Below are 23099 nucleotides of genomic sequence, written 5' to 3'. Positions count from 1 at the left end.
GCACATCAATAGTTAAGTTAGCGTCAATACAACCATACTGTAACTTCCGCTTCAAAATAAAATACCCAAACGTGTAACCGAACTTGGACATTATCATGAAATGATCAAGGTAATCGTTGTAAACTGTTAATTGGGAATCAAACAGATGTTTGCAGTGATTATCAATATGCTTTAGAGGTATCAGTAACATGACCTTATCTGTAAAAATAACATTTTCTTGATGAAACAATTTTTTTGTTTGTTTTACTCATTTTTTCTTATTTGAAACAATAAAACAATCGGACAATTATTTCACTATTTTTTGAGTGTGTTTTTTTTATTACATTTTGCATTTTGCTAGAATGAAAACAACCCAAAAATACCTAAGTATACTCAATCCTTTTCCAAATAATAATAATAATAATAATAATAATAATAATAATAATAATGGCATCATGGAATTAACTTTATAGATTTATAGTCTAAATAACTTGATATCATCTATCATCATTTACTCTTTCTCTTACTGGTTCTAGTTTGTCTCTTAAGGTTGTAGTGTACAGAGTGTGTACCTAGTGTAGCTCATTTGATGTAGTTATTGTATTTGCATGATTCTTGCATTTGCTGGGTTGAATCCACTTATTGTAAATCACTTTGGATTAAAAAGCATTGGCTAAATACATGTTATGTGAACCCCAGTTCTTTCTGTATTATTACTAAAAAATAAGAATAAAAATTACACTGTACTTAACACTTTCATTAGTTTAATTTTCTATATAATCAAACTCGGTAGTTGAATCATCTTTTGTTTTCCTCCAGGTGCATGCTAACTGTATATTCCTTTAAAGAAGTCAATCGCAAACAATGAAAATTAAATCTTTTTTTCCCTCTGTATCTTGAAAGTGCTTACCGGAAGTTGTTGTATGCCTCTTTGGCTGCATTGACTCTGGGTTTACTAATCTAACGTGTTGTAGTTCTACCCGGTGACCACCAGAGGGCAGTGAACACCCGTGACAAGTTTTCGATTTCCGGTGAAGACATTCAAAATAAAACTTCCAAACTACGTTAGAGTACGGGAATACCAAAATTAGTGAATAAAGTAGGTTAAACATTAAATATACAGCTATCAAAAATAAGAGAACATTATATCAGACTTGAGAACGAATTATAACATCTGAAATTAGCAAGCTAGCGGTCATGGCAGCTTAGCATGTACAAATTAGCTACTGTATGTTAGCATGCCTGACGGCTAACAGTCAAGTAATGACTCGGACTTAGCTTCAATCATATTCATTGGCAGCACTGACACCAAATATTATAACTTGATTTAAACTTTGGTTGCATTGTTCTTATAATGATCTTTATTATATCCTTCTTTGCTAAAGCCATGATTTCAACACAATCTGCTTTATAAATTAATTCCTTCTTTGCAGACTGAGTGGAATAAATGAGACTTAAGGTGTTCATCCTGTTTGCACACCTTGTTCAAACCCAGGAGCTTCCCCATACTGCAGGCAAATTATGCCCTCTAGTTATATATTTGAATAATGAATTTGCTTTTGAATTAAATTACTTCAGATTTAATCAAACTTGCCTCACGTTTCCCAGAACTGTGTAAAATGGGTACAAACTCGCAAGAAGCACTCATGCTAGTCATATCTGCATCTGGCTTTCTCAACCATCCATCAAAAAAAGGACCAGAACAGTAATTTGGATTAACATTTATTCATGAAAAGGTCGTGTAGAGACCGTAGAGTTCATTAATGACGAGTGTCCATCCAGACATGCGGGCGATACAGGAGGGAAATACAGCACACAGCTAAACCACAGTCTTTAAAAAATAAAAATCAGTGAACACATAATCTTACAAAGATTGCATAATATAAAGAAAGGTTATAAAATTTCCCAGAAATAGTGCAATTTTACCACCACCAGGAAAATAAAAATGTAACCCGCTCCGCTCTCTATGCCAATCGCTTAAATGCTCCACTTTCCACAGAGCCAGTGTTTGGTTGTCTTCATGTGAAACACTTCAGACCCAACGCTTTTTGTTCTGATAGCAGGAAGAAGACAGGTGCAAAAAATGTGACGTTATATGGGTGGCTACATGTTACTGACACACACATACATGTTGGAGTACGAGAAATTTCAAAGTATGTTCACTTCTGGGAACAAATACCCTACATTGCACTTGGGAAAACAAATATAAAACATACAGTGTGTATATGACATCGAAGAAACCCATCCGTCCTCGCCACACATGTTCAGCTTCATGCAGAGCCAGTGTTTATGTTCCCTGTTTGACGGAACAAGGCTACATGTGTGCAATAAAACAGGGTTTAAATAAAGTTTTCACATTTAAAAAGGACAGTGCATGGACAGAACCTAAGGCATTACTCCCACTCACTCTGCAGATAAGTATATTTAGATCTTTAGTGTCTGTAATGTGCTCTAACGGCTGTAGTGAACGTTTGGAAAGTCGGTCGGCTTAATTCTTCTCGGCTCGCCTCAAATATTTTTAAAAAACGACTTGATCGCTCTTACTCCACTTCATTAATGATGACGTAGCAGGTAAAACAGCAAACAAAGTCCCAACAGATGAATGGAAGCTACTGCATAAACATGTTAAAGGAACAGTTCACACAAAAATTAAATCCACTCATCTCCTCCCTCCCTGCTGATGGAAAGTTTGGTAGTCCACAAAACATTTCTGGAGCTTCACAGCAAAAGAGCGTTGCAGCATTCTGCTAAACAACTGAATTATGAAACGTCAAAGGTGTAAATAACATCTTTTCAGTTCAGTTTGGGATCGCGGGGCGTCCACAGACTTTGATTAGACGACCTGTATCTCCAGCTGCTTCAGTTTCACTGTGAAGCTCCAGAAATGTTTTGTGGACTTCAGCCAACTTACATGTTTTCTGGTGAACTAATCCTTTAACTTAACCTCATACCAGACATTTTTCAGCATGTGTGCCATGAATCTGAGAGTTAATGACAGAAAATGAACTCATGTCGGATGTTTTATACGAATAAGTATCTATAATTCATATCAAAAACCTTCGGCTCTTTAAAATAAACCTTCACCTTCTGCTCCCCTGCGGCTCTATTCAAGTAAACCAAGTCTTACAGAGGAGGAACAGACACACCTGCATTAACTCCAGTACAACAACCTGCAACACTTCCTCTGTGAAACTTCTAATGTGGAGGTTTGACGATCGAGTGATTTGCATTAGATGGTCAACAGTCCTTGTGCTTAACCAAGCTAGCACTCGATCCAATGACTATGATCATTAACATAAAACCCATCAGATCACATATTCATAAGTCTGTTCAACAAAATGTCCCTTTAAATCCCGTTAAGTAGACAGAATACTCTCACTCTCACCTGAATGTCAAGAAAAAAATTACAATTTGTCGGTTTGCTGATAGGTACCAACAACACACCTGCTTGTACAAATACTTGATTAAATATGCAGACATAGCCGCAGCTACACACAGTATATACAACACAAGAAACACACACGCACACTCACGCACACACGCACACACACACACACACACCTAACAGGTTAGATAGAGTTAACAAAACACAGCTGTGTGATTAAAAGTGGCACCAAAGTGAAACGGCGTGACGACAGCGGTCACCGCCGAGTAACAAACCCTCCTCTCACCGGAGGCCGAACGTACATTCAAAAATCTGTTATCAAAAATCTTCACAACACCTGGCTGAGAGACGACTTCAACATCTGGATCTGAACACAACCTCGAGCTTCACATCTCCACGTTTTTGAGGTCGTCGGCCCTGGCTAACGCGTGACAAGGGCAGTGTGCTACATGTACTGGTGTGCATATTCTACACTACATTTCCCAGACTATGGGTTCTGGTTCAAAGCTAAACCTACAGAGAGGAAGGCCACAGGACCAAGACCAGCAATCCAAAAACCCCTCATCCCAACATCCGTCTGCCACAACATGATCTACCTCCTCATGAGCGTGCATGCTGAAACACTCCTGGAGAATGTAGAGATTAAATGTTAAGATGTGCATGCTGGTGTTAAATGAGGAGAAGAGACTTCAACCTCAGAGAGAAAACACTTCCTGTTATTGTTAGTCGGGGGCTTCGTAAAGGTCCAAAGACTCTGTGGAGAGCTGTAGCATCTCTTCTCCAGTGTGTTAGCAAATGGGACATTGCAGACGTCGCCTCAGTCCACTGCCCCGCATCAACTATAGAACTATTATGCAAAACTATTTATGCACATGCTACGGACACCAAAATAAACAAAAAGTACTTCTCAGTTTCACTGTGTGAGGAGGTGTGGTAGTGTGTGGTTCAGAGATGTGCTGCTTTGGTACGATCGTGGATGGATCTCAGTTCTGGTAGTGCTTAAAAAACAGTTTCACAAACACAACAGACAAAAACATCTGAAGAGACGAGCAAACACACTTACTGTAATGTCTCCCTCAGAGGAGAACGGATGGAAAGGATTACAAAGCATAAATATTATATATTATTTATATATATTTTTACTTTAACTGACTCCCTGTGAAGATAAAAAACACCGTTATAGAAAGAGGAGAAGGTGTCGCATCAGTGTGTTGAGAAAGCCCCTCGGTCAGCGCTATTCAGAAAACACGGAGCACCAGTGGACGAGGGTTACACACATGCACACCTCAGACCCAGAGAAAGGGGCCGTAACAGCCCTGAGCCTGAACACACACACAGTCAGTCCCAGTGTGTGTGAGCCCCCCACCCAGGACTGTCCCGTTCGTTTATGGGCGGTGAACGTCGGTGTGCGTGGAGCGGGCGAGTGCTGGCGTGAACCCTCAGGCGTCGAAGCCTGGCAGGTCTGGGATTGGTCCGTCCTGGTCAGTCACCAGCCTGCTCCCTCTCTCGGTCAGAGTTTCAAAGCTGGTGCACGATGCTGTCTGTGTGGTTGACCGACACTGGGCCGTCCTGACGCAGGCGCTGCCACTGGAACGTCGTGCTGAGGGAGCCGACCTCGTCTTCCTCGTTCTCCTGCTCCTTGGCAAACTCCATGAAAACCTGCCGGACAGAGAAAAGAAAAATGTTGCATTAGCATTAGTGCTTATAAAAAGGAAAAGTCATTATCAGGCAGACGGACAGCGAATTTAATTGTTTTAGCACTAATTTTAACTGGTTTGTACAAAGATCGGCATCTATTCCAAACTCTGCTGCGTTTTTTTGCCACTCACCTGCTCTAAGGTCGACTGGGAGAAGTTGTACTCTTCAAAGTTGAACGATTGCTTGGCTGAAGACAAACAGAGATTAGGAAGATAAATTACACTGAATGAGTCAGCAGTAATGTCCCAGATGGCTGCAGTGTGTGTGTGTGTGTGTGTGTGTGTGTGAGAGACTCACCACTCTCTAACTGTGAGAAAGCCTTGGCCAGTGATCTGACGTCCTCCATGGGGATCTTGTAAACCATCAGAGTGGCAAAGCTGCAGAGAAAATCATGTGTGGTTTTACCAGAGCTTTTATTTTGAAGGGTACTTCCCATTTCACTTTCCAAAGAAGAAGAAAGTTTTTAACTTCACTTTCAACTCTAATTACTGTGAGTACTCGTGACATATTACTGCATGTAATAAGTAAATTAGTAAACTTTCCTACAAAAGGAAACATTTTATTGTCCACAACACAACACAACACAACACAACACAACACAACACAACACAACACAACGCAGACAAACTCATTTCCAGTCTCGTTCAGTTCGACGGGTCTCACCTCTCCTGCCGGGCAGCGTGAGGGAAGATTCGGAGGATCTCTTTGTGCAACAGCGCCACCTGCTGGAGGCCCGTCAGCTCCTCTCTGAGTTTGACCTCCAGACTGTAACCTCGGCCGTACTTCCCCTTTAAATGTTGGATGGAGCCGATACATCTGATGGACAAAAACAGTGATGCAGATATCTGTTCTCTGAGCGTACGTCTCCTCACAGAATGCTACACAGCTGTGGGTGCTAACCTCAGCTGGCCGGACACCATGATAGCTACACGGTCACACACGGCCTCCGCCTCCTCCATGTAGTGCGTGGTGAGGATGGCTCCCCGCTGGCGATTCTTGAAGGCGGCGCGTATGGCCCTCCTGCACAAAGGGGACACCGAGGTCAGTTTTAGAACGAGCTGAATAAAAGGAGTTTACCATCTATTTTAATAAAGAAATGTCCGGTCGTGGAAGGGATGTTGTTGATGAGGAACGTTGTTTTCTCACCACATGCGCTGTTTAGACTTGGGGTCCATCCCTGACGACGGCTCATCCAGTAAAACGATCTGAGGATTCCCGATCATACTCAACGCAAAGCACAACTGTAAACACACAAGACAAAAATGTCGTCAAACTGTGTGGAAAGATTTAACGAAACCAAGAGATTTAATGTTTTCATCAGAATAGTGTTGACACACACTTCAAAATCAAACTTTTATTCGTGACGGCATAGAAATGGATTTTATCTACAAAATCAAAAGAAGAAAAGCGTCTGAAAAGATGCCTTCAGTCCTTTAAGCCGTCCAGACAGTGGAGCCAACAACAAAATGTACTGGACTTCAATCAAAACTAATTTCTGAATGTTTTGCTGTTCATGCACACGATCACATTTTGGCAGAAAGTCAAGCAGTTTAATGGCAAAATGTCTCTAAATCGCAGTGTCTTCTGGACAGCTGAGTGAGCTCAGGCTTTGTGTAATGAAGATTGGTGAACATGTTCTCACCTTCCTCTTCAGTCCTGCTGACAGTGTCTTGGCTTGTTTGTTCAAGTGGTCCTTCAGCTCCAGAGCGTTCACGACACTGACAGCAACAAAACAACTATCAGCAACTTTTACTTAATTACAACAATAAAGTTTTGCATTTCCTCCTTCATTTCACTGGAGGAGGGAGGCTACGGACCGTGATTGTGAATCCTGTCACACTACGCAATCATCTGCTGTTGTCAGTTGTACAGTATTTGGATACTGATGCCAGCTTGGTCTGATAAAATGTTCATTGTGTCTGTAAGAGTGAAGTGAGACTCACCGTTTGATGATCCCTGGTACGTCCTGTCCTTTCAGGCCCTTAATGGCAGCGTAGATCTCCAGGTGCTCCTGCAGGGTGATCCTGGGCCACAGAGGGTTCACCTGTGGACAGTAACCCACATGTTCCAACGGATTGTCCACAGGACGAAACTCTGTGCTGTAGTCGCCCATCAGCACCTGGACAAGAGGAAACAGATGGTTACATCTATTAGTTTAATACACTGGTGGGGAATTCATGCATCACCTACAACCTCAGTCCAGAAAGGCGATCAGAAATTAATATTTTCAACAGTAGAGAAAAGGAAGGTGAAGGTGAAGGTAGCACTGGTAGTCTAGTACTGACCTGGCCTGCAGTGGGGTCAGTGTCACCGGACAACATATGCATGATTGTGCTTTTTCCTGCTCCATTTGGGCCCAACAGTCCCAGAACTTCACCTGAAAAAACAACATGTTTGACCTTTTGTCACAAGTTCCCTCGTGGATACAACCATGCAATCAGGGTTTCCATTATCTCATAATTACCATTGTAGAAAAGACAAGGTTAAAGTCTGACATGTTTAAATCCCTCCTTCATAATATCCAGTGAAATAATTCCCTCGAAGCACAATTTGAATTTCATTAAAAGGTGGAAATGGAAATCCTGCATACAATGTTATAATCCTCAGTCCCCCTGACAAAGAGATTAAACACACCTTTGCGAACACAGAAAGAGATGTTCTTCGTGGCCACTTTCCTCGTTTTGTTCAGAGAAAATCCTTCTCTTCTGCCCTTGTGCTGCTTCCTCAGGTTACTAACGACCACCACTGGTTTCTAAAAAAGGACAGGAAACAGATAAGAAAGCCAAAATCAGCTTGTGTTCAGCAAATTATTTATGATGGCTAGTGGACGAAACGGTACAACGAATAAAAATAAATCCTGCAGATTCAGGTTCCCAAGCTCCTCTTTGTGCAACCTGTACTTAACTCTTCAATAAAACAACCCATATCTGATCTGCATGACTGAGGCAAAATTCAACAACTCCTTATTTTCCTGGACCAACAGATCAGATGTTCGTTCACCTCTTCACAGGACTGGCAGGTGAGGGCCTCCTTCACTCTGGCCTTCTCCATCTGAACATCCTCATCCTCATTCAGCCCTTCTTCTGGATTCCTCTCCACTTTGGGCTTTGACTTGGATGAGATCCTGTGAAGGTTTAAAGAATAAAACCAAGGTTGGCTCTCGGTCAAACAATTATTGTTTTTTTTTTAAATAATTAGGGGTTTTAAGTTCTGGCTTCTTGAGTTTTAAACTATCAATAATCCTTAATCATGATGACATGAACTTTCACAGTGCTATTCACTATTATGTTACAAAAAGAAATGTACCGAGGCTCCGTGTAATCTGAGTTCAACCTAAAATCTGATCACCACCTGCAGAACTGATCGTTTTTCATTGTCCTCCCTCCGTAATGGAGCTCCAGCCAACGAAGCAGGAAAAGCAGCAGGATGCACTGGAGATATGGCTGCGCACAGAAACAGACACACAGTATTATGGCAGAACACACACACACTTCTGTTTGGCTACATTTTTAAAAATAAGATACGTACAGCTATAACCGCAATGAGCAGGTTTTTCCACAAGAAGTTCTCTTCATACAGAGAGGGGAGGAAGGTCGCCTGTTAACAGAGAACAACATTTTTTAAAGGTGACTCCTGCTGTACAGCAGTCAGAGAGTGAATAGCTGTTAATAACACATTCAAATCTTTGCAAAATTACTTTAAGGATCCAAAGAACTAGGAGCAGTGAGTACTCAGCTGAAACAAGTATCTGGTGCAGATAATGTACTTCATAAGAGTCTCATCTGAATAAAATGTTTAGATATCTGTACTACTGAAGAAGGAAATCCTCATTTTGTAGCTGCCTGAAGTTAATTCATTCAAGTTTTTAAAACACTGAGGCTATCTTGTAAATATTTCTTTAATAAATACAGATACACATGATTTAGTTGTCTGAACAGATAAAGGTGAACTTGCCCTAGAAAGAACCAAATAAATTTAATTGCAATGAGTTTAAAGAGGCTGAAAGCTAAGAAGAACTGTTGGTGAGTTGGTGTTGATTCTCAGTTGGTTCATCACTATGAGCAACTCGCCCACGTCACGTTGTCTAAAATATAGCTTAATGTAGGTTCAAAGACGAAAAGGCAGATGGAGAAACCACTGACAGAACTGACTGGTCAGCCTGGTTGAAGTCCTACCTTGGTGATGCAGTTGAGGCAGCCCATCAGAGGGTACAGAGGGTTGAAGAAACACAAGATGTTGTGCAGGTTTCTGGTCAGTCCAGGATTGTCGTTCACAAATGACAACTGAACCAGCGAGGCTGACACCACACACACCTGAGGCACAAGTCACTCAGTTAGTAAGCAAAACCTAAAATGTAGAATTTCATAATGAAACTGTTTTGGTGTCAAAGAATATGAAGCTGAGGCTTTTTCAGGATCACCATGTGTACAGTAATACGCCCATTTTCTCTCTATTTGATTTATTGTGGTTTAAGCTATTCATCACAATGATTGCAGGCGCTTTTTGAAGTTCACATTGAGGCGGTAACACCTATATTTTAAATGGTGTATGCACAAGCCGTGCTGCCTCACCATCATGGAGATGACAGAGAAGAAATCCCTGTTGCTCTGGACTCGGGCGAAGCCAAAAGAAAACACATAAGTGAAGAGGATCATGGCTGGACCGAAGCCGACAGTACACAGGACCTAAGGGAGGGGAGAGGGGAGGTCATGAATCGTGACTTAATGGTGAGGTGTTATTTTTCAGCAATATCAACTGCATCGTGCATTATACATCTTAGAATATTTTTGAGACTGTAATTTAGCATCTAACATCTGTTGTCTGAAAAATGAAATCTAGAGAATGTCAGAAAGATTGAATGGAGCAGCAGACGTCAAGGTATTGTTGCCTAATGTATAATAATCTAATGTAATGGATGTAGCTGCCATGTAGAAACAGCAGTACGGACCACAGCGGTGAGGTTGCTGGAGCTGAGCAGGTTTCCAGTGTGGAAGGAGAAGAGGATGATGGTCATGCTGGAGAGGATGATGTAGTAGAATGGGATATCCACAGCTGCTTGGCCGCACCAGTAGGCTGATGGTACCAGACCAGAGATACGCAGTGTAGATCGACACTTGATCTGAGGAGGGAAAAACAGGCAATTACACAAGTCAACAAGGATTTAAATATTTTGGAGGGGGGAGTACTTTCTACAAGTACAGGAACTTTGGTCCTGCATTGCTAAAAATGTCTGACTGGTCAAATCTTTGCTCTCTACTTCTCAAACTGTCCAATAAAGGCAAACTGCCACAAAAACAAGCTTTTAAAGATATGCATGTCAGGGAAGGAGCGCTTCATGAGTGCACAAAATGTTTCTCTGCGTAGGTCCATCTCGTTCATGTGCAAACTATGGTTGTGTGTCCATGATGTGATGTGCAATGTTTCTTCTCTTTGTGAGATAATCTCCATGCTGGGCAGAGGAAATGATCATTAGAATCAGATTTGGGGCAGATTAAGTGATTACCTCTCTGTCTCGAGTGTGGTCCATTGCAAAATATGCAGGCATTCCAGCTGCCAGCATTCCCAGTATGATTGCTTCTATGTACACCAGAGCGTAGGACGTAGCATCTGGGATTTGCTGAGAGATATCACATTGGAAACATTTAATATCTTTACATGGCACAGGAAAACAGAATATATAGGCTTTTTGTCACATACTCACATAATCAAAGGGTTTGGTCCATGTCCTGATATGTCCAGTACCATTCAGACCTCTGAGAAGAGCGTTGCTTAGTATATTGACAGCCATAGGCAAGGAGTGAACTGTCGTGCTATTGAATGCAACACTGTATCTGAAACCCTGATCGCAGACAGAAAACAAAGTGTTAAAGAACAAAGTCTTCACATCTTGGTAGGTGAACTCCATCTAAATATACAGCTCTCAGTTTGAGCACCCTTAAACAAAGGGCCCTTCATCTGGATCGCTACAACCACATTAACTGTAGGTGGAGGCAATGCAGGACATCACATCTGATGCTTTATCTCCAGTTTCATTAAATATCTGGTTTAAAAAAATACATTGAATCTTTCCGATATTAAAAAGTGACCTTGCTGGATCCTGTTACGTTGATGGCAGCGCTGTGGGGAGCTGCGGCCATGTAGCTGCTCTGTTTCATCATCTCCACTTTGATGTTCTGAGACTCCAGGTTGTGGACGAAGTCAGAAATATCAGAGCCTGTTGGTACAAGGAAAAAACACGGCCAAGTCATGTGCGAGACAATGACACTGTAAGGAGTTCAAAATGGAGAACGAATGGAGAGTAAAGGAGGTCGGTGAAAATTGCACCCATGGGACACTTTCTTATCGATTATGATTTACTGCGTAATTTGACATTTGCTCAGCAGTCAGTGTCCCATCACAATATTTACAGCACGCAGCACTTTCCGATATCTCATTGAGAGGACATATTATAACAAAACCCGAAAGCAGAACAAGGTCTAGATTTCAGTTGTACAGCGAACATCCTGATGCACAATATCAGTTATCAGCATGTTTCCTCCCAGGTCACAGAGCAAAACCTTATCCTCTTATCATAATCCTACTCACCTGAGGAGTTCTGGACCAGGAGGCTGGTGCTGTACCTCCGGGGCGCCTGGTTCTTTTTGAGGAGGTAAATGGGCAGAAATTGACGATCTGGGGAGTGAATCTGGATGTTTCCTGTGGCCAGAGATAGGACAAGCACTGCAGCAACAAACACCAGGAACAAGGCCAGACTGCAAGAGAAGGGAGGTGGTGAGGAAAGACAGGATGAATAGAAGGACAAGGTCCGATTATTCTTAATGCTACAGCAGAATAGAGACATTTTAACATTGATAAATACACAACATTAATACAAAATTGCAATTTTCTGTAGTAATGCAGTAACTAACAGGGCAAACAGGAGCAGATCATTGTAAATCAGATATGACAGATTTTACGGACGGGATTAGAAACAAAGGCCTGGTTCTAACACAAGACTGCTTTAAAGTAATGGCCTGTTCACTTCTTAGTCTATAAGAGGAAATATGGTGTCTCAGTACCGAGTGACTGACCTCAAAATGCATCTGTCTTTCAAATCATTTCTGTCTCTGCACACTCACGTGTAAACAAAAGCCTTCCTCTCCCGTCGCATGTTGAGCATGTGCAGCCAGGCCACGGTGCTGAACTGCTGCCGCCACAGAGCGTGACCCGACACAACATCTGACTTGCTGTCTGAAAACGTCAGCAGCCGCTGGTCTGTATCATCCAATGAGGCGTTGTCACATTCATCTTCTGCCTGCTCCCGATTAAACACACTGTAGTCTGAAGACATGAAACAAACACATAATAAGCACAAGTACAGTCATTTTATTGAATCGGGGAGTAGTTTGGGATTATTTTTTGTAACAATACTCCTTGCTGCTTTGGTAACACACTCACCAGCTTGGTCCACTTCAGCCTCTGCCTCCAAACGAAGAAAAACATCCTCCAGTGTTGTCATGGAAACCCCATAGTTGATAATTCCCAGATTGGGTTGGCAATCGAGTTCGGAGAACAAGCCTGTCAAAGACAAACTAATGAGTATTCGATGCTGGTCCACTGCTGCTGACCTCAAAACTGAATCGCAAGTCCGATGCAGTAATTCTTTTAGCATTCGTCTGGGTCGGGTTTGATACTAAATGACAAATGAAAATGGACTTGAACACTTGAGAACTTCTAAACTGGCTGTGAATTTGAGATTTTTCCAAGTAGCACCAATGTTGACATAAAAAATGTACGTAAAGAACCAGCGTGATCTGACCTGAGAACGTGTCCATGCTCTCAAAAGGCAGAGTGAATGTCAGCTCTGCCTCGTGTTGTCGGGCCAGCTTCGCCTTGGGAACATGCTGCTTGACCAATGATGAGATCTTTTCAGCTTCACATCTCTCGTTGACAGACATTCTGCGGTGGAAGAAAAAACACAACATCTAAAACTATTTAAATAAAGACCAGCATGTGGTTAAGACGCAGGTTGATAGGAACTAGGCATTACAAAAAAATAACATAAAATATCTACTGAAAATCATCAAGAGTGTATTTTTACATGCCATCAATGTTTTTTGTCTTTTGCAGAATTTTTACAGTGTTATACATTTATTGAATGGTTCATCAATGGGCCACTTAGATTTTTAAATATCTTAAAGATGTGTCACAGCTCATGTAGCAATATCTATTACTAAAATCTACATAATAAACAACATAAGGGAAATATAATCCTCTTGCCTGAGATGATATCCAACGCCACACTTGGTCTTCAGATACAGGGAAGAGCCAACACATTTCAGCTGTCCTTGGGAAATCACAGCTTTGCGATCTGGAGAAAATAAAACAAGTGTAAAACAATAACAACAGATGAAGAACAGATTCTGTGATCCTGAAACTGAAGTTGGTGAGACTCAGTGTTCAAACATAAATTTCACACAGACATTCAGTGTAATGAATTACCAAAATGAGACGAGTAAAATCCTTCTATTAAAATCCAATTTATTTTATTTTTTTTTACTTTTAAATTGGATTAAAAATGGCAAGAGTAAAAGCTGAATTTGACCTTTTTGATTTCCATGTTAGGATGACACACACCTAATGGTTTTAGTGCCTGTGTGTCAGTGCATGTTTTTGAACAGAGAGAGTTCATACCAGCAAGAATGTCAGCCTCGTCCATGTAGTGTGTGCTGAGGACGGTGACTCTGCCGGCTCTGCGGCTCTTCAGCAGCGACCACACCTGGTGTCTGGAGCAGGGGTCCATGCCTGCTGTGGGCTCGTCCAGGAGAAGGATCTGACAGGCACAAACATGATGCAGAATGCTCAGAACGGGCCCAAGCTAAAGACTGGTAACAGAATCAAAGACTTTCTAGTCTAAGACCAGGATCCATACAAAAAAAATGAAAGTAAAAGCTTAATGGTAAAAGCATTTGTCCAATCCAAGCTCAAGGTACCTTAGGATCTCCTAGAATGGCAATGCCCACAGAGAGTTTCCTCTTTTGACCTCCACTCAGATTCTTGGCCTGAGCAGTCATGATCTTCTCCAGGTCCAGATCCTTCAGTACTTTAGTAACCTATTAGAAAGAGGCAGAATGCAGTTCATGAAGATGGGACCACAACTCAAGACTGTGGATCTTTGTATCAGAGGTTTGGTCTCAGTTAAACATTTGTTACATCCCCAAAAATAAAAATGCAATTTCCTGTCAAATCTTGGCATTTTAAATTCATACCATTCTTATTTTCCCAGTCACATTTACTGCTACTGAACTGTTTAAAATGTTTCAATCATCAAGCAACAAATCATTTCATGCCGGACAACTTCTACCTGGCTAAAATTATAAGACAGACACTCATAAACCAGCGTTTCGATCATCATATTACCTCAGCATCAATGTCCGCCGGTGGGATTCCTTTGATAGCGGCAAATATCCTCAGGTGCTCTTCCACCGTGAGCACATCAAAGATGATGTTGAACTGGGGGCAGATTCCCACCAGCTGCTTCATTTCTGACCCATCTGCGATCTCCGCTACAGGGGAGCCGTAGATGGTCGCCGAGCCGTTCGTGGGCGGGCAGATGCCACACAGGATGTTCATGAGAGTGGACTTTCCAGCCCCACTGTGTCCCAGCAGAGCCGTGATCTGGCCTTCATAGATGTCAAACGTCAAACCTAGAGAAAGAGAAGGACAGCTTCATAAAACAGGCGTCAATCAGAAAATGCACATAAACGTAAGAACAGACACTCAGCAGGGCTGAACAGTATATTGTCTCAGCAACAGAACGAAACATAATCAGGTAAATTAGGTGCACCATGGGACACTGTGAGCTGATAATAACTATGAGAACTTGAGAGCATTATAACATCTGCTATTTGAGAAGCTATCGATCTTAAAATAACCAATCAAGTCAAAGTGTTCAGGACTCACCTCTCAGAGCCTCCACCACGTTGTCCTTCTCTTTGTACACTTTGTGGATGTTATTAATGCTGCCAGAGAATGAGCCAACGAGCAACGAGGAAAAAATAAAACAGAAAGGAGAGAAGTGTGAACATAGAAGCAGTGTCAGGGTGAAGAGCAGCTCTCAGGTTACAGGCAGGTCCCAGAGGCTCTCCACAGCCAGGACGAATGGGGCAGTGAGTGCTGTTTGGCACTGAACCAAGAAACTGTCCAGAAACTCTCAAAGCCTCAATCTCTCCCCTCATGCTTCACTTTTAAAGGGCTCATCCTCTGAATAGATATTGTACAAATAGATATTTTGTTAAAACTGCATTCTTTTGAATTCACTGTAAGTTAAATGATGATGCTAAGAAAGCATCTAATATAAAAAAGGATTTTATCAAACTGTAACCTATTCAGCAATCTAACAAGCTGCATGTCCAAGAAGCATCTTACTGCAACAGATTGAATACACTCAATAAAAAACAGAAAAATACATCCAGCTGACAATCGTGTGTAAGTCAAGTTCTTTACCGAATGGCCTCTTTGCCTCTGAACTCAGGTGAAACAGGCTCGATACACTCGTCCCCACCAGGAGCTCCTTTCACCTCTGCGTCGTACACTGAGCTCACTTCAACGTAGCGCTTTCTTCGTTTGGACCAATAGGATGGCTTCAGGAAATACACCAAGGACCTCCTCATTCCAAACTCACCTGTATTTCACATAAAATGTAATTGATATAACGCATGATAATACTTAAACAACGAGAGGTTACGATAAAGTGATCCCAATTTGGCTGTTGCTGCAGAAATGACTATATTAAAGTAGATTTTAATTAGTTTTAAATTATATTGAGGCCTGGTGTGTACTTACCAGGCAGTACCTGGTCCAAGTAGATAGCCAACAGAAGGTAGAGAACGCAGTCCAGAACCAACATGAGCAGAGGCACATAGAGAGGATGGGGGCCATTGGCCAGGGAGGAAAAGACAGCACCATCTCCCTGTGCCTCCAGGTAAACCACCTATCATAAGTACACACAACAACACACACACAAAGATCAATTCACAACAATCAAGGTTATTAGCCTCCAAACTTTGCATAATTTTTCTAAAAAGTCTCATGGGAAGGAAAAAAAACAACAACCAGCCAGTACTAACTATATTGATGCAGAGATTAGGTATTTCATGACACAGCATGACCAGTTGAGCAGGATGTGGGAATGTATGCAGTGTGTGTGTAAGTGTGTGTGTGTGTAAGTGTGTGTGTTTGTTACCTGTGCAATTCCGATTGAGAAGGCGCTGGGGGAGAGTAGGCAGAGGAGCCAGACCAGTGGCTGTGGAAAGTCCTTCATCAGCACGGTGAAGAGCGACAGGCAGCCAAACACCACTGTCAGCATGGAGCCCACCGTGCTGGCAAACTTGGGCTTCTTAAACAACGGAGTCAGCATGAAGGAGAAAAAGATCTGTGAAGCAAGAGAGAAGAGCATAGGATGGCAGAGAGAGATAGGAGGAGGGAAAAGAATCAGTATTTTTATTACTACCACCATCATTGCTTTTATACTATGAGAGCATTGAGAGTATGAGAAGATACCAATGTAATTTGGGTAAAGTGACCCTTTAAACAATGCGACACATCTGTACAGGTTTCCCTCCATCACAGCTCTACTCACTGATGATATGCCATAGAGGAAGATGAGGAAGAAGATGACAAAGAAGTCACTGTTAGGGAACAGGGCCGTGTACGTAGCGATGATGGACATCAGGATGGACATGGTGGTCACCAGAGCAGCATACAGGAGGCCCCACGACAGCCTGTGAAATAACATAAAAACGTATTATATACACAATAGTATTCACACAGTAAGCGGCTTCTTACAGTATACGACATTTAAACAAGTGTCTGAAACTGCAGTGACTGACGCCCTCTTGTCCCTCACCAAAAAGAGGTGTCGTAGAGCCCCATCATGGTCATGGTGTCTTTGAGACGATGTTCTTTCTCAGCTGCCACATTGACGATGAGGAAGGTGACAAAAGGCGTGAAGGCCAGGACCAGGTAGATGGAGATGAGGGCGTGGGGGAATTTCTGCACCTCCACAGAGCCTGGCTGGCCCATCATGACTACCTTCAGGTCCATCTCACTCCAAACTGATCGCTTCGTCTGCATCTGCACAACACAGATGAGCCAACGGCACGTTAAAGTGTATTAAACTATAATTATACATGTTATTTTCATGAGACTAAAAAACACTTTACATGTGAACATAAAAGCAACACACTAGAAACAAATATAAAAACAACACACTACAAGCAACTCTAAAAACATACATCATACAACATTAATCACACATTAAACTATGACTGTGAGTAATGATTATCTTTGTACTAAATTAATTTATGAACTTATGAAATCAATAAACTATCATTTTTCACCGTAAAGGAAATTGTTTCCTTTAAATAAGAACCATCTTCTCTGCCGTGTAATAAGCTTTTCCAAGCAACACAAACGCTCCGTCTTCATTCAGTGTCTCGGGTCGAGGGGGTTCTCACTGGAGAACATTTTGCTGATCGCTGGCCTGTCTCACCTGGATGATGGCTGCATCGATCAGAGACTGGAGGCGGATGAAGCCAGAATACCAGTAATTAGCTGCTCTGCAGTTCACCGAGCTGGTAAAACAGTTGGCTAGAGGAGAACAAGCACAAAGACAAACACTTTATTTTTCATAAAATATATATAAGTAAGATTATCAGAGCTGAAATAAATAGTGGCATAATTGAGCTTTTCTATATTTTGTTGTGTTCTGTCTCACGCCAGCATTTAATTCAGTATGCACATCTTATCCCCACCCGCCAACTCAATAACACTTGATGTGGACATTAATCCTTACATACTCTGTCATGAAGGATCAGTTACAGTGAAAAGCAACAGCCAGGATTTTTCACAGATTATCAACAATGAGTTTTAACTCTGGATTTGGATTATCCACTTGAGAACCTTCACAGAATTGACTTGGAGCCTATCCAGCATTGTCATGAACATGTACTGAGGTTGTATATATAGTAGAGCTGCTTTTCCCTGCTTTCAGTAGGAGTAATAACAACCCCTTCTTACAAACGCCTGATTGATAGCTTGCAGTTTATTTTATAGCAGGTTTGCAAACATTTACAGAGATCTCTGTAGCTACGGTTTCCCAGAGGGCCCTTCTAGTCTGGCCAGCTAAAGTCAGCCAGATTCAGTCATGATGTTTAAAAACTTTTTTCCTTTTCATAATAATTGCAGCTAAATTAATTTATTGTGAAGAAATTACAGTTAGCCAAGCTTCATTCACAGTGCTATTTCTCTTTCCTAAGGACATTTTGTAAGTATATATGTAGGCAAAAAAATTAAATATAATAAAATTAGTCCCATCAGACTTTACCAAAAGACTCTGTGTAATCGCTGGGTAGAGGCAGCTGGTTGTACGGGAAGCGTAGTCTGTATGAGGTGGCAGCGTTGTCCATGAACACAACACCAACGTAGCTGGAAGGCTCATACAGGCTGGCGTTCTCGAGGTCTTCCTCGCTGGCAAAACTCTCCAGACGATCCTGCATGTCTGAGAACACAAGGAGGAGGATAAAAGAGTACATAAACCAAGCTTATTTTGACCGCTGTATCTTTCTAGAGTCCCTTTCTCAGTCAGTTTTCCAATTTGATACCAGGAGTGATGCTGTAGGAGTGAATTTAAAGAATTAAATGGTTCCCAAGCACTTACGCATCTCCTGGGCCACCTCCTCCATTATGTGGTTGGTGATGTTAGAGATTGGTGTGTAGCCCAGGCCCTTGAAGAAGTGGTCGTCACGCTCCAACTCCATAGTGCTGATGCCTCCATAATAAACATGAGGATTCAGGGTGCTGATGAGTATCAGGAGGCCCAACAGTAGCAGAGGTAAAATCAATTCCTGCAGGGACAGACACAAAAAGAACAGCTGATGAGAAAACCTTGCATTTTCTGGCACAGTTAATCCTTGGAAGAAAAGTCTACTGTAGGTTAGTCCAACCACCCACATAACTGAAAAAAATCTTCTAACTGCCATGAGGATCCTCTGCTACTTTTCCATCTGTAGCCTCGTCATCCGCCAGTTCAACCCGGAGGCTGCTTTTAATTCCTAGGGATGTAGAGAAGCTCTTATACTGCCCGTGTTCAGGGATGACAGCTCGATCAAACCTCATGACAAACAACAAGCCATTCGTTCTCTCCTCCAACCCATAAACAACATGCTACAGCTTGACCTTGAGCAACACGGTGAAGTGAAACAATAAATTGGGAGCCACTGGAATGTCAAGAGCTGATTTAGGGGCTTGTCTGGCTTTAAAACAGCTTTAGAGCAAAAACTATTTTACAGCTTTTGGCTGACCCAGTTCCAAAGAGAAAACTTGATCAGGAGATTTTGGTTCACATGAGATTATCTGTGGCCACAACAGAACTAAAATCTCATTTAGGAAACACTGTTTCCTCCAAAATATCAAAAAGTTTCCTTGCAAACAAAGCTGGGTTCAGTTTTCCAGCTCCCACAGAACACAAAATAAAAGGATTAATATGTTTATCCAAATCTTAAACAGCCACTGACAAACAGCTGGCATCTGTGGTATGAAATAAACAAGCTGTATTATTCACACTGCATCTTAGGAACGCCCTGGACTTTCCTAACTGTTAAGGAAGTTGCAGGATGTCCGACTGTGCTGAAAAGTTGATACACAGACATTAAAAATGCATGAGTGCAACTTAAATCCAAATGAAAAATGCATGACCCAACAAAGGAGAAACTGAATGGGAGAAGAGTTTGAGAGTTTGTTTATCCAACTCCAAAATCAAAATGTATCTTGTGTGTAAATTAAGGAGTACTTTAACAAAGGCAGAAGCTATCGGTGTCTTTTGGTTTTGTTCTTTTTTTTTTGGTTGCACTGGAGCAGCAGCACGCTTGACAAAAAGACAATGTTACAATGCTCATTATAACCCAAGAGAGAGCTCTCGTATTGATCCAGACAGATTTATAGACCATGATAGTGTGCTGGCCCTGAGACAAGTGTCAGATATTGGGACATCACTGGCAAACAAACTCATCAACAAAGCTCTCAAACACTTGTTCAGTTGTCAGGGGTGAAACGCTTAAGAAACCAAAGAGAAAATTAGAGTCTATTAAACAGTCTATATATAAATGTAACAAAATTTGTATTGAACACAGATTTTACATTAAACCCAGTATTTATGATTTATAAAATTTTAAAGAAGGGATAGACGATATGGACTTTATTTTTCAGCCGATACCAATAAACCGATAATTACCTGCTTCCTGATACTAATAAGATGACCGATAACTTCACATTTCTGTATTCTAAAAAGAAGTTAATGACCTGTTTAGGCACACTTGAGCATACGAAAGGCTTACGTGTAGTGCGCAAAGATGGATAATTTAATATTCAATATTCTTCTTCATCTCTGTGTTTATTGGTGGATCGCAAACCAACTTTCAAGGTGCAAACAGCAACCTACTGTGTCTGACTTTGTAAACGCTGCTCTTATTAAGGCAGTGAAGGCAAGCTTGCTTCAGATCAGCTCTATTTAATCGCTACCGATAAATCTCCTTTTAACAACTGCACAAGATGTAATGCACACACTACAAACCTATTTCCTCCTACTGCTTAATATAAACTAGCAGTCCATAGTTGAAATAAATTGTTGACTTAACTGCTTGGTAAGTTTCAGCAACTGTCAAACACAACATCACAACGACAGACAAACATTTGATGAAACTGAAAACAGCAGCAATTAGCCTCCAACCTGAACATGTCAGGGTGAGAAAACTGTTCAAGTCCTGTGAAAACTAATCACCTGAAGGCTCTGTTGCTTGGTCCTCCATTTGATGAGCAGATTCTTGTACAGAAGGCTTCTCGTTTGGTGCCAGACTCCAGCGTCTCTTCTATACATGGGCTGCATACTTCCAGCATGCCGCATCTGGATGACGTGTGGACGAGAAGTCGTCTCTCTAATGCTGGCCTCAGCTGCAAGTTTAAAAAAAAAGACAGAGGAAATGAAAAACTTCCATCCTGTGCTGGACGTTAATTAGCATATACAGTAGAGCTTAAAAGATTAGTCAATTATTCAAACTGGAGAGAATTAATCAGCATCCTTTCTCAATCTTTTAAGCTTTTCTGTCACGTCTGATAATACACTGAATATTTCTGGACTGTGGGCTGGATAAATTCAGCAGCGATTATGCTCGAAGCACCCTAATCAACATAGTGTGACCTTTCGAAGCAAAAATATTGTACTCTTGTTCTCCGCCAAGCCAAAAAATCATGTCACCACCAAAAATGATCAAAGACGTGTCACGGTAGTTTTGAACAGGGGATGTTCTTGAAAGCAGAAAAAGTACTTGTATTCTGAATAACTGTATCATCATGGTCTGAGATTTAATCCATCCATATACTTATTTTGCTGCAACTAATGTTTTTTTTCTGATTACATGTTTGGTCTATAAAATGTCAGAGAATGGACTCATTGTTTCCCGAAGCCAAAGACACCCACAGTGTCTTGTTTTGTCCACAACCCAAAGATATTCAGTTTAGTCTCATAAAAGGAGCAAAGAAACAAGAACATATTCACAATTAAGAAGATTGAATTTTTACTCCTTTTATGTTAAAAATGACTCAAACTGGACTCTTAATAGTTGGCAACTCATCGTCTAACCGCAGCTCTGCCCACATACATATATGCAACCAAGGGTTTGATCCATTAATAATGCCACTTTTAACTTTATCAAATGCTTTGAAAGAACATATCAACAAAATGTCCCACAGTGATCCAGTTAACACAATTAACACAAAATAAAAATTCTGATTATGTCACAGAATAAACACTCAAGTGACACTAAAATATCCCCAATTATTTTTGAGCAGTGTACTTTCACCATTACTTTGGTGGGTAACAGCAGAGTAATCATGGATCAAGTATGGAGGGATGAATTAGTGAATGTTTGTAATGTACACACCAAAGTAAACAAACGTCCAATACACTTCCTTCAATCACTCCTGTGCCCTCATGCCTTCACTTTTAAACCTAAACTAAAAACCTATTCAGTCGCTAATTTTTATAGTTTTAAAATATTTATATTAATCCATGAAAGGTGCTGTATGAATACAGTTTGAGTCATTGATTGACCCTCTTATCAGTCGGACGCTTTAAACTGTGCAATAAATTTACTGCCTTCATTTGCATGTATGCCCAACAATGATAATCAGAGCAAACATTAGCTGTAACACTTAAAGCTAATGTTTGCAGGGAAAGCTGCTCCCTCAGTAAAGGCAGTCTACCTGTATTGAGGGAGCAGCTTTCCCTTTCCACCTCTGTCAGACATCCACCGTGTCACAGCGGGTCGCTGATGCTGCGCTTCACTGGCTGGATGACAACTGCACCACCAACACGTCCGTGAAGTGTCTTTCAGCCAGCAGACCGTAAATATAACCTAACTCATCTGTCAAAGCAGCAATATGCTCGTTACCACAACTAGCTAGCCGACGTTAGCCTGTGAACTAACGCTAACCTGCTGTGTGGTTTGTTGGCAAGGCTGGCATTTCAGTACGCTACCAAACCCTTCCTTTCAATCCAAGGAGCTGTCTTCGCCTCTCTGTCCGCGGCTGACTGGACATCAGAAGAGCTGAAGCTGGCGTCAGCTGAACACGCGCGGCTGCGTTCAAAATTAACAACCGCAAACAAATTAGACGTTTGTTTCTTCTGAGCTAACGCGCCGTGTGGCAACCGCTGTGTACGCGCACCAGCCAAACAAGCTAGCCTGCCACAGCAACACAGACGAGATCCTTTGGGAAACATGCATATGGGCCAAGAAAAACAAGCATGTCTCATACTCACGTATGAAATACATTAAGACATATCTTTCTCCAACGTGTGGTTTAACAGCCTTACATTACAGGTGTTGTTTCATGTCAAGAAAAGCCCCTGAACGAGCGCCTTTCTCTCTAACGTCGCTACTTCCTCCTCCTGTCAAATACAGAGCCCAGAAAATGTGACGTCAGCCAATCAGAGCTGGTCTAC

The 23099-nt window shown here is 41.6% G+C and overlaps 1 protein-coding gene across 1 annotated transcript; it reads right to left on the bottom strand.

The window, feature by feature from the left end:
• Positions 1-1685: 1685 nt before the first annotated feature.
• abca5 (ATP-binding cassette, sub-family A (ABC1), member 5) lies at positions 1686-23040 on the bottom strand. Its single transcript, XM_084342631.1, has 38 exons — positions 22917-23040; positions 20880-21049; positions 18762-18948; positions 18429-18602; positions 17595-17692; positions 16950-17176; positions 16683-16824; positions 16287-16475; positions 15887-16034; positions 15548-15725; positions 15005-15063; positions 14462-14748; positions 14035-14154; positions 13736-13874; positions 13322-13412; positions 12861-13000; positions 12500-12619; positions 12181-12382; positions 11648-11814; positions 11149-11276; positions 10764-10901; positions 10566-10679; positions 10011-10181; positions 9634-9747; positions 9238-9375; positions 8591-8659; positions 8414-8505; positions 8063-8186; positions 7697-7814; positions 7348-7439; positions 7006-7181; positions 6705-6780; positions 6209-6303; positions 5963-6082; positions 5726-5878; positions 5360-5439; positions 5194-5249; positions 1686-5023 (listed from the first exon to the last, which is right to left on the bottom strand). The coding sequence occupies exons 1-38, from the start codon at positions 22927-22929 to the stop codon at positions 4883-4885; spliced, it is 5046 nt and encodes a 1681-aa protein (XP_084198757.1). The 5' UTR covers positions 22930-23040; the 3' UTR covers positions 1686-4882.
• Positions 23041-23099: the final 59 nt, after the last annotated feature.

The sequence above is a fragment of the Pagrus pagrus genome (genome assembly GCF_965226575.1).
Source record: "Pagrus pagrus genome assembly, chromosome: 21".
Taxonomy (NCBI): Eukaryota; Metazoa; Chordata; class Actinopteri; order Spariformes; family Sparidae; genus Pagrus; species Pagrus pagrus.
Note: the sequence above shows the minus strand (reverse complement) of the source record. Positions and strands in the feature narration are given on the sequence as shown.

Coding starts and splice junctions, on each gene's coding strand:
- abca5 (XM_084342631.1), bottom strand. Junction 12,383..12,499: donor GGCTGAAGTGGACCAAGCTG/GTGAGTGTGTTA, acceptor TCATGTCTTCAG/ACTACAGTGTGTTTAATCGG. Junction 6,781..7,005: donor GTACCAGGGATCATCAAACG/GTGAGTCTCACT, acceptor TGTTGCTGTCAG/TGTCGTGAACGCTCTGGAGC.